The sequence below is a fragment of the Musca domestica genome, unplaced genomic scaffold (genome assembly GCF_030504385.1).
Source record: "Musca domestica strain aabys unplaced genomic scaffold, Musca_domestica.polishedcontigs.V.1.1 12, whole genome shotgun sequence".
Classification (NCBI taxonomy): domain Eukaryota; kingdom Metazoa; phylum Arthropoda; class Insecta; order Diptera; family Muscidae; genus Musca; species Musca domestica.
In genome coordinates, this window is record NW_026712155.1 from 8578907 (window position 1) to 8594876 (window position 15970).

The window sequence follows — 15970 nt, forward strand, 5'->3', positions numbered from 1 at the left end:
AATATTTGTTCATGGTTTCAGACCTATTAAACGTGCATTTTTAAAGGAATTTTTTTCATGTACCAACCAGAATTTTTAGGAAATGGATTTTTAAAGGAAATTCTTTCAAGGACCAACCAGGACATGTTCGTGGATTTTTAAAGGAAATTTTTTCAAGGACCAACCAGAAGATATTCGTTGATTTTTAAAATACATTTTTTTAAAGAACCAATCAGGACATATTCCTGGATTTTTAAATGAAATTTTTTCAAGGACCAACCAGGACATATGCATGAATTTTTAAAGGACATTTTTTCAAGGACAACCAGGACATATTCATGAATTTTTAAAGGACATTTTTTCGTGGATTTTGAAGGATTTTTTTAAAAGGACAAACAGACTAATAAGCTTGAATTTTTAGGGATACTTTTTCAAGGACAAACAGACCAAAAACATGGATTTTCAGGAATATTCTTTCAAGGACCAGCCTACCACTATTTCTGGACTTTTAAAAAATATTTTTCAATTACCAAAAGACCAATATTCCAATATTTTAAGGAAAATTTTTTAAGGAGCAAAACTGGTTAAAAAGTGTAAATTTGTAAACAAATTTTTAAGGACCAACTAGAACATTTTCGTGGATTTTTGAAGGATATTTTTCAAGGATCAACTAGGATATCGTCGTGGATTTTTAAAGGATATTTTTTTTCAAGAACTAACTAGATTTTTAAAGATTTTTTTTACGGACCAACAGGCAAATATTTCTGAATTTTTGGAGAATATTTGTCAAGGTCCAACAGAGCAATTAAACGCGGATTTTAAAGTATGTTCTTTTAAGGACCAATTAGGACGTCGTCGTGTTTTTTAAAATATTTTTTTCAAGCACCACCCAGAACATAATCTTGGATTTTTAACAATATTTTTTGAAGGACCAACAGACCAATAGGCGTGGATTTTTAAAGAATTATTTTTATGTATCAACCAGGACATAATGGTGGATTTTTAAGGGAAATTTTTCCAAGGACAAGACATATTTGTGGATTTTTAAAGGATTTTTTTTAAGGACAAACAGACCAATGGTCATGGATTTTCAAAAATATTTTTTAAGGGCCAACAGACCAATAGTCATGGATTTTTAAAGAATATTTTTTTCAAGGACTAACAGATCAATAGTCGCGGATTTTTAAAGAATATTTTTTAAGGACCAACAGACCATGGATTTCAAAGAATATTTTTTCAAGGATCAACTAGGATATAGTACTGGGTTTTTCAAAGAATTTTTTCAAGGATCAAGTCGGATATAGTCGTTGATTTTTAAAAATATTTTTTCAAGAACCAACCTACCACTGTTCCTAGATTTTTAACTAATATTTTTCAAGGACCAAAAGACCAATATTCCTGAATTTTTAAAGAATATTTTTCAAGGACCAACAGGTCAAAATGTGTGGATTTTTAAAGAATTTTTTGAGGACCAACTAGGATATTTTCGAGGATTTTAAAGGGTTTTTTTAAGGACCAACGATGATAACGTCGTGGATTTTTAAAGGATATTTTTTCAAGAATTTTTCAAGGACCAAAAGACCAATATTCCTGAAGTTTTAAAGAATATTTTTAAGGACCAAAAGGTCAAAATGTGTGGATTTTTAAAGAATTTTGAGGTCGTCGATTTTAAAGGATTTTTTTTAAGGACCAACTATGATATCGTCGTGGATTTTTAAAATATATTTTTTAAGAACCAAGCTGGACATATTCGTGGATTTTTAAAGGATATTTTTAGAGGCCAAGGACCAACAGACCTATTAAACGTGGATTTTTAATAGTACATTTCCTAGGACTAACAGGATATTGAACGTGGATTTTCAACGATTTTTTACAGGAACCAACCAGTTGTAAAATTTTAAAGAATTTTTTTAAGGGACCAATCGGGACATATTTTCGTGGATTTTTAAAAAAATTATTTTAGGGAACAATCAGGACATATTTTTGTGGATTTTTAAAGTATATTTTTTTTAAGGATTAACTAGGATATCGTCGTGGATTTTGAAATTATATTTTTGCAAGGACCAACATACCAATATTCCTGGAGTTTAAAAAAAATATTTTTTCAAGGACCAACAGACCAATATTCCTAGATTTTTAGAGAATAATTTTTCAAGGACCAACATACCAATATTCCTGGATTTTTAAACAAAAATTTTCAAGGACCAACAAATCAATCTTCCTGGATTCTTTAAGAGAATTTTATGAAGGACCAACAGACCAATAAATGTGGGATTTTGTAGATTTCTTCAACACCCAACAGACTAATTATCCTGGATTATTTAAGAATAATTTTTTTCAAGGACAAATTTATTGAACGTCGGTTTTTAACAGATATATCAAACATGGATTTTTACAGCATATTTTTTCAAAGTCCAACCAGGGTATCGTCGTCGATTTTTAAAAAATATTTTTAAAACTATTAAACTTGGGTTTTTAAAGAATTTTTTTTTCAAGGACCAACAGACCTATTAATCTTGGATTTTTTGAGATTTGTTTTCAAGGACCAATAGACTCATTAAACGTGGATATATAAAGAATATTTTTTCAAGGACCATCAAACCAATACGCATGGATTTTTAAAGAATATTTTTGCAAGGACCAATAGACATATTTTGTATTTTTTTTGTATATTTTTGAAAACGGGTTTCGAGGACGATCATTTGGAAAGTCTGGTAAATAAAATATTGTTAAAGTCCCCATTCTTAATTACTTATCCCAATCGACTATATATTATAAACCGTTTATTTACGGTTAAGAAATTCAAAAAATGTAAGTAAATTTATTTTCCCTGCCCCTTAACTCCCCCCGCCTTGGTAAAACCTGATACCAATTGGCCAACATGTAATTTACGGCAAGTGTTGTCCGTTGGTTGGTTGGTTCGTTTGTTGGCTGCCATGGCTAAAATGAAAATGGCGTGAATAAAGAATGGTTCTTATCATTATCACCTGGATATAAGCGTGTGTGTTGTTCTTGGTGTTGTTGTTTTTTGTGAGCAGTTAAGTTATTACTTTATGATTTCATTCTAACATTCATTCATTTCGTTGCATGCCCTTCCATCCTACCCCCCTCCCCCCTCCATCCAGTTACTGCCCCGAGCAATTAATATTTCCTCTTGTTGTCGTTGTTATTATTGTGCTGTGGCATGGCACGGCTTGGCGTTACGTTGCATTACAGACTCCCATTGAGGCGGAAATTAAATGACTTCGGGTTGTGTTTATGACATCTGCAATGCGAAAACGTTTGGCTACATTAGTACAGCCGATAAACGCCATCTAAGCCAGTTGATTATTGTTGCAGTTGTTGTACGGTGGCTGTTATGTCAAATAGATCCCGAGGTTCCTAAGGCCTCGGCTCCCAACACCATAGAACATAAGCATAAATGATCGCTTGTGTCGTGTCTAAGCTGCAATAATAAAAATGATACCTGATACATAATTACATGGCTGATTAAAGCCAAGCGAATGGAGCGCCGCTATGGAGGGGAAGAGAAGACGAGATCCTCGTTAGTAAGCTAAAATACAATTATTAATATCCATTGCGGATAAGTTTTGTTAAAACGTTGATTTAAGTTAATTGAGAAATTTAAAATGCCGATGAGGATTATTGAGAGAAGTGCTATTAGTTCGAATGGGGTTTGCTATTTATAACTTAAGTTTTTTCCTGGAATAACAGCATAAAGAAAATTTTTGTGGAAGCTTGGAAAATCCGGAAATTGATGAAGGACCCAAAGACTACGTTTATTGGTCTGTTGGGTGTTGAGAACTATTCTTTAAAAATCCACCATTTTTGATCTGTTAATCTTTAAAAATATATTCTTTAAAAATTTACGATGATCGGAAAGTGGGTCCTTGACAAAATGTATATTTTTGGTCTGTTGGTCCTTGAAAACATATTCTTTAACTACCACACTTATTCGTCTGTTGGTCCCAGAACAGATATTCTTTAAAAATCCATCTGCAGATCATTGAAAAAAAAATGTTAAAATCCAGAATTAATGGGTCCTTGGGGAAATACCCTTTTAAAAATCAAGATTATTGCTTTCTTGGGCCTTGAAAAAATATTTCAACAGAATCCAGGATTATTGGTCAGTTTGTCCTTGAAATATATGCTTTAAAAATCCAGGATTACTGGACGGTTGGTCCATGAAAACTATTCTTAAAAATCCGGGATTATCGGAAAATAACCTTTCAAAATTCAAATTTTTGAAACAATATTTCGCAAAAATCTAGTATTATGGTCCTTGAGGAAATATTGTTGAAAAATATTCTTTAAAAATCCAGAATTATTGTCGATTCTTAAACAAATATTCTTTAAAAATCCAGGATTTTTGTCGGCCCTTGAAATAATATATTTTAAAAATCCACGATTACATCCTGGTTGGTACTTCAAAAAACATTCTTTAAAAATCCACGATTACATCCTGGTTGGTACTTCAAAAAATATTCTTTAAAAATCCACGATTATATCCTGGTTAGTCCTTGAAAAAATATTCTTTAAAAATTCACGATTATTGTCGATCCCTAAAAAATATTCTTTGAAAAATATATTCTTAAAAAATCCAGGATGGTTGTCAATCCTTGAAAAAATATTCTTTCAAAATCGACGACAATATCCCGGTTGGTCCTCGAAATAATATTCTTTAAAAATCCACGACAATATTCGGGTCGGTCCTTGAAGTAATATTCTTTAAAAATCCACGACTATATCCTGGTTGATCCTTGAAATAATATTCTTTAAAAATCCACGGCTATATACTGATTTATCCTTGAAAAATATTCTTTAAAAATCCACGACTATGTCCTTGTTGATCCGTTAAATATATTTTATAAAAATCAACGACTATATCCTGGTTGATCCATGAAAGAATATTCTTTAAAAATCCACGACTATGTCCTTGTTGATCCGTGAAATATATTTTATAAAATCCACGACTATATCCTGGTTGATCCATGAAAGAATATTCTTTAAAAATCCACGACTATATCTTAGTTGATCCTTGAAGAAATATTCTTTAGAAATCCATGACTAAATACTGGTTGATCCTTGAAAAAATATTCTTTAAAAATCCACGACAATATCCTGGTTGATCCTTGGAAAAATATTCTTTAAAAATCCACGACAATATCCTGGTTGGTCCTTGAAATAATATTCTTTAGAAATCCACGACTAAATACTGGTTGATCCTTGAAAAAATATTCTTTAAAAATCCACGACAATATCCTGGTTGGTCCTTGAAATAATATTCTTTAAAAATCCACAACAATATCCTGGCTGATCCTTGAAATAATGTTCTTTAAAAATCCACTACTAAATACTAGTTGATCCTTGAAAGAATATTCTCTGAAAATCCACGACTATATCTTTGTTGATCCGTGAAAAATTATTCTTTAAAAATCCACGATTATATCCTGGCAGGTCCTTGAAAAAATATTCTTAAAAAATCCATGACTATATCCTGGCAGGTCCTTGAAAAAATATTCTTAAAAAATCCACGACCTTAAAAAAATATTCTTTAAAAATCCACGACTAAATACTCCATCTTTAAAAAAAATATTCTTTGAAAATCCATGACTATATCCTGGCAGGTCCTTGAAAAATATTCTTAAAAAATCCACGACCTTGAAAAAATATTCTTTAAAAATCCACGACTAAATACTCCATCCTTTAAAAAAAATATTCTTTAAAAATCCATGACTATATCCTGGTTGATCCTTGAAATAATATTCTTTAAAAAGACAGTATTATTGTCGATCCTTGAAAAAAAAAATATTCTTACAAAATCCACTGCAATATCCTGATTGGTCCTTAAGAAATATTCTTTAAAAATCCTCGACTATATCCTGGTTGATTCTTGAAAAAATATTCCTTAAAAATCCACGACTATATCCTCGTTGATCCTTAAAAAAATATTCTATGTCTGGCGGATCGTTGAAAAAATATTTTTTAAAAATCCATAACTATATCCTTGTTGATCCTTGAAATATTTTTCAGGAGAATTGGTTTGTGGGTCCTTGAAAAAATATTCTTTAAAAATCCACGGTATTCGCTCCGCCATTCCTCCCCAACCACTGTGCCTTGTCCCATCCCCTCAAAATTACATTGTCAATTTCGAAATGCCTGAAGTTGCCCCATTCTGACTTTGTGTTGACAAAATCAAATCATTATGTCATCAATTTTTAATGTCAAAATGACACACTGCCTGCCAGACAGACATTCCAACATTCTTTCCGTCAAAGTTAGGGAAGAAATGTTCCGCTGGCGATTAGCTTAGATGTCTGTGGCCAAAACAGCCGTCATCATCCATCATCCATCGTCCATGGTTCTGCGTCATTCGCAAGCACTCAAATGACTGACTTGTTTGTCTTTTGTTGTTCTTGTTGTTGTTGTTTTTTTTTTTTTTGTTTTCGCTGCTTGACCAACATAACTCTCTGGGAGGAAACCATCTAAACCGATCAAAAAGTAAACGAGGATTGCCGTTTGCTGGCGGCACAACATGAAAAGAATAACAAACAACGCTTCTTCACGTCACCTCTGAAAGCGAGTGGAACTAGCGGAATGACGTCGGTTTGTGGCAATAAAAACGGTCGTAAAACAAGTTTGCCTAATTGATCGAGCGTACGCCAAACAAATATTTAAAACCAAATCAAAAGGATGCCACCACCACGGTCACAAGGTGTGCGGGGGCCGCATGAGAGAGATTCGACTGAAGAGGTACAATGAGTGGGCTTTAAAGGCCAAGAAATAAGCTGCCAAAGCGCTAGTGAGTGTGTGTGTTGTATGTGTGCATTGTGTGTGGGATGTTTTTGTTTCATTTGGTTAGCGGATCATTAAAACCATAACCATTGCCTTAACAGGGCACAAAGAAAGCGCCTTGTCTGGGATTTTTAAGTTTTTTTTTTTATTTTTTTTTGGTTTGTTAGCTTTTTTGTTGTTGCTGTGTCTCACCACTCAGCCACTATTAAGTGGCGTTATGAGTTCAAACTCTACTTGACTTAAACCAAATCCAGGCGTCTGAGTAAGAACCTTAAGAATGCGATTAAACTGGACGGTCTCAGCCAAGCTAAGAAACGTCAGAGAACAGAGTTCCGACCAAAATAAAAAAGGCTTTTAAGCGATGACACCAAATTGCTATTTAGCCCCTCTTTTTTATGATGATCTCCGTTTTGGTTTGCGCTTTGTTTGTTGAGTCAGATATCCTTTTTGGCAATTGCTAAAATCTTGGTGGCGTTTTGGAAGTGGTCGTTGCGTTTGTAACATGAGAGGGAGAGAGAGGGGGAGAGGTAGTAGGACAGATTACACCACAATATCGTTATGAGAGTTAAAGACTATCTTTTTCAAGGAACAACAGACCAATAATCCTCGATGTTTTGAGAATATTTCAGATCAATAAGCGTGGATTTTTGGCGAATATTTTTTTTCTAGGACCCACTTGCCAATTGGCGTGGATTTTTAAAGGTTTTTTTTAAGGACCCACTGGCCAATAAGTGTGGATTTTTAAATAATATTTTTTCAAGGACCCACTGGCCAATAATCGTGGATTTTTAAATAATATTTTTTTCAAGGACCCACTGGCCAATTGGCGTTAATTTTTAAATAATATTTTTTCAAGGACTCACTGGCCAATAATCGTGGATTTTTAAATAATATTTTTTCAAGAACCCACTGGCCAATAATCGTGGATTTTTAAATAATATTTTTTCAAGGACGCACTGGCAAATAATCGTAGATTTTTAAATAATATTTTTTCAAGGACTCACTGGCCAATAAGCCACTGTCCAACAAGCGTGGATTTTTAAATAATATTTTTTCAAGGACCCACTGGCCAATAAGCGTGGATTTTTAAATAATATGTTTCCAAGGACCCACTGGCCAATAAGATTGGATTTTTAAGGAATATTTTTTCAAGGACCCACTGGCCAATAGGCATGGATTTTTAAAAAAAAAATATTTTTTCAAGGACCCACTGGTCAATAGGCGTGGATTTTTAGTTAATTTTTTTTTTCAAGGACCTACTGGCCAATAGGCATGGATTTTTAAATATTATTTTCAAGGACCCACTGGCCAATAGGCGTGGTTTTTTAAGTATTTTTTTACAAGGACACACTGGTCAATAAGCGTAGATTTTTAAATAATATTTTTTCAAGGACCCACTGGCCAATAGGCGTGGATTTTTAACTATTTTTTTCAAGGACCCACTGGCCAATAGAAGTGGATTTTTAATTAATTTGTTTTCAAGGTCCCACTGGCCATTTGGCGTGGTTTTTAATTCATTTTTTTTTTTTTGAGGCATAGAAGAATATTTTTTTAAGGACGAACGGACCATTAACCCTGTATTTTTAAAGAATATTTTGCCAAGGATCAGCCAGGATATAGTTGTGGTTTATTAAAATATACCAAAGACCAACAGATAATTAAGTTTTTCAAGAATTAACCAGTATAAAATATTTTTTGAAGGACCAACACAGATTTTTGAACGATATTTTTTTAAGGACCAACAGACCAATCATCCTGGATTTTTAAAGAATTTTTTTTTTCATGGACTAAAAGATCAAAAATCGTGAATGTTTAAAGAATATTATTTAAGCTCCGACAGAACAATAATCATGGATTTTTAAGGAATATTTTTAAGGATCAACAAACCAATAAATTTTGATTTTTAAATACAGGACCCATACGCCTATAGGCGTGGACTTCTACAAGGACCCACACATCAATAGGCGTATATTTTTAAGAATGTGTTTTAAAGGAGCAACAAACAAATAATAATTAATAATTTTTTTTAAAGAATATTTTTGAAGGACCGACTGACCAATAATCAGGGATTTTCAAAGCATATTTTTCCATGGTCCAACAGGACTAGACTCGTCTGCTATAAAAAATAATTTTTCTAGAATATTTATTTATTTTTTTAATATAGCTCATTTCAAAGTCGTAGTTTCCGATTTTTATATTTTATTAACAACTTTTTCTGTAGCGATCATCCTGTTCTTCTTTGCCCAACCATTGTCGCTGTGGGTCCTGCCTCGGTCATACTATGTTTTTGAACTGTGGCCGAAAAAAGGGTCATTAAAATTAATTTGGTTCAATTTGGTTGCCTGCCAAATTGTTGACAATGAAATATCGCCGCGTTTGCCATCACCCAAGAATGCACTCAGTCATCCATCCAATCCCCATGGCTGGCTCGTTTGCTCACTTACTTAGTGGCATCACTCCACTTAGTGGTCAAGTGACACCACCGGCAGCATTGGAATTTATAAACAAATGGACCACCACTTCATCTGCCGACAGCAAATCCGTTACACAGTGTTTAAAGATGGGTGCCAGAGGAAATTAAACAATTTGGGGGATGGAGTTTTTGGTTTTTTGAACGACCAGAGCTAAAATTTAGAAAATTGTTCACGGACTTTTATGGCGGATTTGTGAAGGTTATATATTTTTCAAGGCCTTAATTGTGTATTTTAAAAAGATTATTTTTCAAGGACTCTCCCTAATCGTGGATTTTTAAAGAACATTTTTTCAAGGACCAACAGATCTATTAAACATGGATTTTTAAAGAATATTTTTTTCAAGGACCTACAGACCTATTAAACGTGGGTTTTTAAAAAATATTTTTTCAAGGACCAGTGTGGATTTTTAAAGAATATTTTTTCAAGGACCAGTGTGGATTTTTAAAGAATATTTTTTCAAGGACCAACGTTGATTTTTAAAAAATATTTTTTCAAGGACAAACGTTGATTTTTAAAGAATATTTTTTCAAGGACCAATGAGTATTTTTAAAGAATTTTTTTAAGGACCAACAGACTTATTAAATGGAGTTTTTTAAATAAGATTTTTTCCAGGACCAACAGACCTATTAAATATTTTTTCAAGGACCAACGTTGATTTTTAAAGAATATTTTTTCAAGGACCAATGAGTATTTTTAAAGAATTTTTTTAAGGACCAACAGACTTATTAAATTCAGTTTTTTAAATAAGATTTTTTCCAAGACCAACAGACCTATTAAATATTTTTTCAAGGACCAACGTTGATTTTTAAAGAATATTTTTTCAAGGACCAATGAGGATTTTTAAAGAATTTTTTTAAGGACCAACAGACCTATTAGATGGAGTTTTTTAAATAAGATTTTTTCCAGGACCAATAGACCTATTAAATATTTTTTCAAGGACCAACGTTGATTTTTAAAGAATATTTTTTCAAGGACCAATGAGTATTTTTAAAGAATTTTTTTAAGGACCAACAGACTTATTAAATGGAGTTTTTTAAATAAGATTTTTTCCAGGACCAACAGACCTATTAAATATTTTTTCAAGGACCAACGTTGATTTTTAAAGAATATTTTTTCAAGGACCAATGAGTATTTTTAAAGAATTTTTTTAAGGACCAACAGACTTATTAAATTCAGTTTTTTAAATAAGATTTTTCCAAGACCAACAGACCTATTAAATATTTTTTCAAGGACCAACGTTGATTTTTAAAGAATATTTTTTCAAGGACCAATGAGGATTTTTAAAGAATTTTTTTAAGGACCAACAGACTTATTAAATTCATTTTTTTTAAATAAGATTTTTTCCAAGACCAACAGACCTATTAAATATTTTTTCAAGGACCAACGTTGATTTTTAAAGAATATTTTTTCAAGGACCAATGAGGATTTTTAAAGAATTTTTTTAAGGACCAACAGACCTATTAAATGGAGTTTTTTAAATAAGATTTTTTCCAGGACCAACAGACCTATTAAATATTTTTTCAAGGACCAACGTTGATTTTTAAAGAACATTTTTTCAAGGACCAACGATTATTTTTTAAATAATATTTTTAAAGGACCAACGTGGATTTTTAAATAATATTTTTTTAAGGACCAACAGACCTATTAAACGAGGATTTTTAAATAATATTTTTTCAAGGACCAGCAGACCTATTAAACGTTGATTTTTAAAATATATTTTTTTTATTACCAACAGACCTATTAAACGAGGATTTTTAAAGAATAATTTTTGAAGGATTTAAAAAAATGTAATAATAATAAAAAATAAAAAAAATAAAAATATTTTTTCAAGGATTAAAAGAATTGTAAGAATATTTTTTTCAAGAGAAAATAGAGTACTAGTCGTGGATTTTAAAAAAATAAGGATTAAAAAATTAACAAATATTTTTTTAAGGAAAAGTAGAGTCTTTGTCGTGGATTTTTAAAAAATATATTTTTTTTCAGGGAAAAATAGAGTCCTAGTCGAGGATTTAAAAACATTTTTTCAAGTATTATAAAAAAAATATTAAACAATATATTCTCATTGAAAAATAGAGTCCTAGTCGTGGATTTAAAAAAAATTAAGGATTAAAAAAAATTAACGAATATTTTTTTAAGGAAGAGTAGAGTCCTAGTCGTGGATTTAAAAAAATCAAGGACCTCCATGGCTATAATTGTGGTTTTTTAAAGAATATAATTTCAAGGATCAACCAGGATATAGTCTTGGATTTTTAAAGAATATTTTTCAAGGACCAATAGAGTTCTAGTCTTAGGTTTTTAAAATATATTTTTTCAAGGACTTCATGGCTACAAACGTGGATTTTTAAGGATATTTTTTCAAGGATCAAGCAGGATATAGTCTTGGATTTTTTAAGAATATTTTTTCAAGGACCAATAGAGTTATAGTCTTGGGGTTTTTAAAAAATATTTTTTCAAGGGCTTCATGGATCAACCAGGATATAGTCTGGGATTTTTAAAGAATATTTTTTCAAGGACGAATAGAGTTCTAGTCTTGGGCTTTTAAAAAATATTTTTTCAAGGACTTCATGGCTACAATCGTGGATTTTTAAGGATATTTTTTCAAGGATCAACCAGGACCAATAGAGTTCTAGTCTTGGGGTTTTAAAAAATATTTTTTCAAGTACTTCATGGATCAACCAGGATATAGTCTTGTATTTTTAAAAAATATTTTTTCAAGGACTTCATGGCTACAGTCGTGGATTTGTAAGGTTATTTTTCACCCAGTATATATTCATGGATTTTTAAAGAATTTTTTTTAAGGATAAACAGAGTACTAGCCGCTGATTTAAAAAAACAACACCCTCCATTGCTATAAGCGTGGATTTTGAATTTTTTGGGAATTTTTAAGGGCCAACAGATCAATAATCTTGGATGACTTTTTTCATCGATGACTTTTACAGGACTATGATCGCTAATTTTTTAAGAATATTTTTTTTAAATCTTGGATTTGCTTTTTTAATTCAAACATCCCTCGGAGCTTTAATCGTGGGCTTATAATCGTGTATTTTTAAAGAATATTTTTTAAAAGCACCACCAAGGACCAAAGCTATGGAACTTGTAAGAAGCACATTTCCATTCAGAGCAATTCCAGTCATTTTTAATTCTTAACAGATGTTGTAATCGATAGTTTTTTTTATTTTTTTATTTATTTACTATATTTTTTTTGTTTTTGGAATAGGGTCGCTTTTTTAAAGGCTGATTTTAATTTCCACACATTTTCCGAAAATCCTTATATAACCAAATTCCGTTTCAAAACACTGTCCACAGCTCAAAAACACCATCAATGAGAAGCCCTTCGAATTATCAATCCACTTCTTAAATTAATAAATTATGTCGTCATTAGTGTTTAATTTTGGCCTTATAACTCATTTATTTTATGTTTCATTCCATTGTTGTTGTTTTTTGTGGATTTATACAAATACAATTTAAAAATACATTTTCATACAATTTAATGGATACATTATGTTTATTTTTTGGTAAATTAATAATATTCATAATAAAAGACTAAAACCGAAACTAAATAAATTTTAACTAAATAAAAAAAAAGAAAAAACGAGAAAAATATACAAAATTATTTTAAATTATATTATAATATAAATTATAATTTTTATGGCTGTTTTTTGCAGGGAATAATGTCTTACATATATGGTTGTAAAATATGTTTTAAATTAAAGTAGTCTCTTGTTGTTTTTTTATTTATAAAATAATTAAATAACATAATACATTAAAAAATAATTAATAATCTAATCATCTATAATGGGCGTTTTTTCACATAAAATATTTCTTTATTTATTTATTTATTTTTAAACATATAAATTCTCAATACGTAAAATTTGCTCTTAGTTTTTTTAATAATTAATATTTTTATTTTTTTTTTAATTTTGTTTTAAATTACGTATATTTTTTTTAAATATATGTGCCTAAGGTTCAACTGAATTTAATTTTACAAATTAATTATAAAGTCCAATGTTGGCAAGATGATTTTTTTGGAATAACTTTGGATTAGCTGTCTTTTCGCTTTGATTTATACAAAAAAAATGTCTAAATTTTCTTCTAAAAAAATAACTTTGGTCGAAACTCTCTTCTCTCTCTCTCTCTTTTGTAGATTTGAAAGAATGCTAATAAATTCTAAATTTATTTCGCTAATTATTCGTTGATCTTTCTGGTAGGCCGGTGCGTGTTATCACACTGGTGGGTATTTCACTGGTCGGGGTGGAACGAGGCACCTCAATGGCTGGTACTCTAAAAGAAAAAGAAAAAAAAAACAAAAACAATGTTAAATTATATTACGAATTGGAATAAGTAAAAAAAGAAGCTATTTTCGGCCGGGCCGATCTTTTAATACCCTCCATCATTTGGAAGGAACTTTAAAAAATTTCAAAAAACTTCCGGACTATACGAAGACGAGGTCCTGCTTACGAAATGTTTTTGTCATAGGCTGTAGGACCCATTACGAGCATTTGAAACAATTCTGGTGAATAATGTCGCTAAAATCATCAAAATACCGAGTATCGGAAGGTACCGTTATATCGGGGCTATTTGAAAACGTGGACCTATATGGCCCATTTTCAAAATTTGTTACAATTCCTGTAAATAATGTCGCACAAATCATAAAAATACCGAATATCGGGAGATACTGTTTTATAGGGGCATACGAAATGTTTGTTCATAGATTCTGGTAACCATTAAGTTCTCCCAATGCGAAATTTGAAACGATTCCGGTGAATAATGTTGCTGAAATCATCAAAAATACCGAATATCGGGACCTACCGTTATATGAGGGCTATACGAAGACATGAATACAAAGATGTTTATCATAGGCTGTAGTATACCTTACTAACTTCAAATACGAAATTTAAAATAATAATTCCGGTAAATACTGTCGCTTAAATCATAAAAATACCAAATATCGGGAGGTACCGTTATATGGGGGCTATACGAAAAAGTGGACCGATATGGCCCATTTACGAACTTAACCTCCCTACTGGTAAACTACGCTGATCCACAATATATACACTTTCCAGGGTCTGTTATAAATATTAAGAGGGGTTACAAACGGAATGACAAAGTTAATATACCCTCCATAGAATGGTGGAGGGTATAAAAAATCCCATTGAAGCCATTTTTATACCCTCAGCTATATGGCTAGAGAGGGTATAACGATCTAATCGTTAAAAAAGCAGGTTAAATAGAATCAGTCGGTTTTGCCGACAGATGTATACCCTCAGCCAATGTTCGATTATTTGAATATATTTTAACTTCTGTTATTCTATTCCGAAGGAATGGGTCAATATTGTCCATTTCGTATCGGACCTGAATAAACATGATAAAAATATTGCGGCGTGTCAGATTTGGACTATATTGGTTTCATCCTTCAATTTATATGACTTATGTGATAATTTTTAGGAAATGTTAAAATTTGCGTCAGATACCAGATATGGTCGACCGAAGTATTCCATTTTCATACCTCATCTAATACAGATATAAAGGGTGAGATAAAAAAACTGCAACAAAGTATACGGCGATATTTTATTATTTTTTTTAAGCAAAAAGTATCGGAAATAGCATCAAATTTAAGAACAATTTTAGATTTGTTCGAATTTGTCATCTTTGGCACGAAATATGGACTTCAAACGACCAATAAAACCGTCACACGCTGCCCAAATGTTGCTCTGCGGTATTTTGGCCCATTCCCGGCGAAGCGACACTTTGGTATTTTTTAGTGCTTTCCAAAATACTCCAGACACAATAGTCCAACGGATTGGTATCCGGAGATTTTGGTGGCCATTGTGTGCTGTGAAGCGAGGAACCTCATTTTGTAAGCATTCTTGGGTGACGCGTGCTGAGTATCGTACTCAGTCCTGTTGGAATTTCCAAGGTCTACGACCAAAATGTTTGCGTGTCCAAGGCTTTAATACACCCTCCAGAATATTTTCGCGATAATATTCGGCATTTATTTTGATGCCATGATCGATTAATACGAGCTGTTATGGCGGCCCACATTATCACCATGTCCGGCGCTTGAGTTCTGGTGGCCAACCGAAGGTGCACATTCTCAGCTGACCTCTTTGGCAAGCAAACACGATCATTTTGTGTGTTTACAAACTGCTGGACAACGAATGTTTTCTCATCGGAGAAAACCAAATTCGGCAGTTCACCACTTTCGGCCAAGCGATGCAACTCTAGCTCTTTCGAGTGTATTTTCTTTTTGTTGCGGTGTAAGTTCTTGCTCTTTTTGGAATATCAATGGCTTTACTCCGAGCTTTTTTTTTTCAATATTTGCCGAATGGAATATTGCGATATATTCAGCTCACGAGCCATTTTTCGGCCACTGCGACGCGGTTTCGCTGACTTGTTTCGCAAGTTATGACAGATAAATATATTGAAAATTCTGACCCTTTGTGGATGAGGTACCAGAAGGCGCTCGCAGATATATATCATCTTCACAACTAATCTTGTGTTAGCAAAAATGTTGGTATGTGTGAAAGAGAGTTGGATGCTTATTTAGCTTTCTTTGCGCGTTTTGTTTTTCAAAATTTTGAACTCTATGTGGGGGGAGGTGCCTGAGGAATTGGTCCGATCTCTATCATCTTTATAACAGATCTTGTGTTGATGGAAATATTGAGATGTACCAAGTCTAAATGTAATCGGATGTTAATTTCGCGTCTTAGCGTTGAGCTTCA

The 15970-nt window shown here is 32.0% G+C and overlaps 1 protein-coding gene across 2 annotated transcripts in view; it reads right to left on the reverse strand.

The window, feature by feature from the left end:
- Nucleotides 1-13184: 13184 nt before the first annotated feature.
- The window catches only part of LOC101887533 (box A-binding factor), a 28012-nt gene continuing 25226 nt past the window's right edge, over nucleotides 13185-15970 (reverse strand). For both annotated transcript variants that reach the window (XM_059118180.1, XM_059118181.1), the window contains exon 6: nucleotides 13185-13529. In XM_059118180.1, coding sequence (XP_058974163.1) covers nucleotides 13430-13529 — 100 coding nt within the window. In that variant the 3' untranslated portion in view covers nucleotides 13185-13429. The remainder of the gene's footprint in view (nucleotides 13530-15970) is intronic.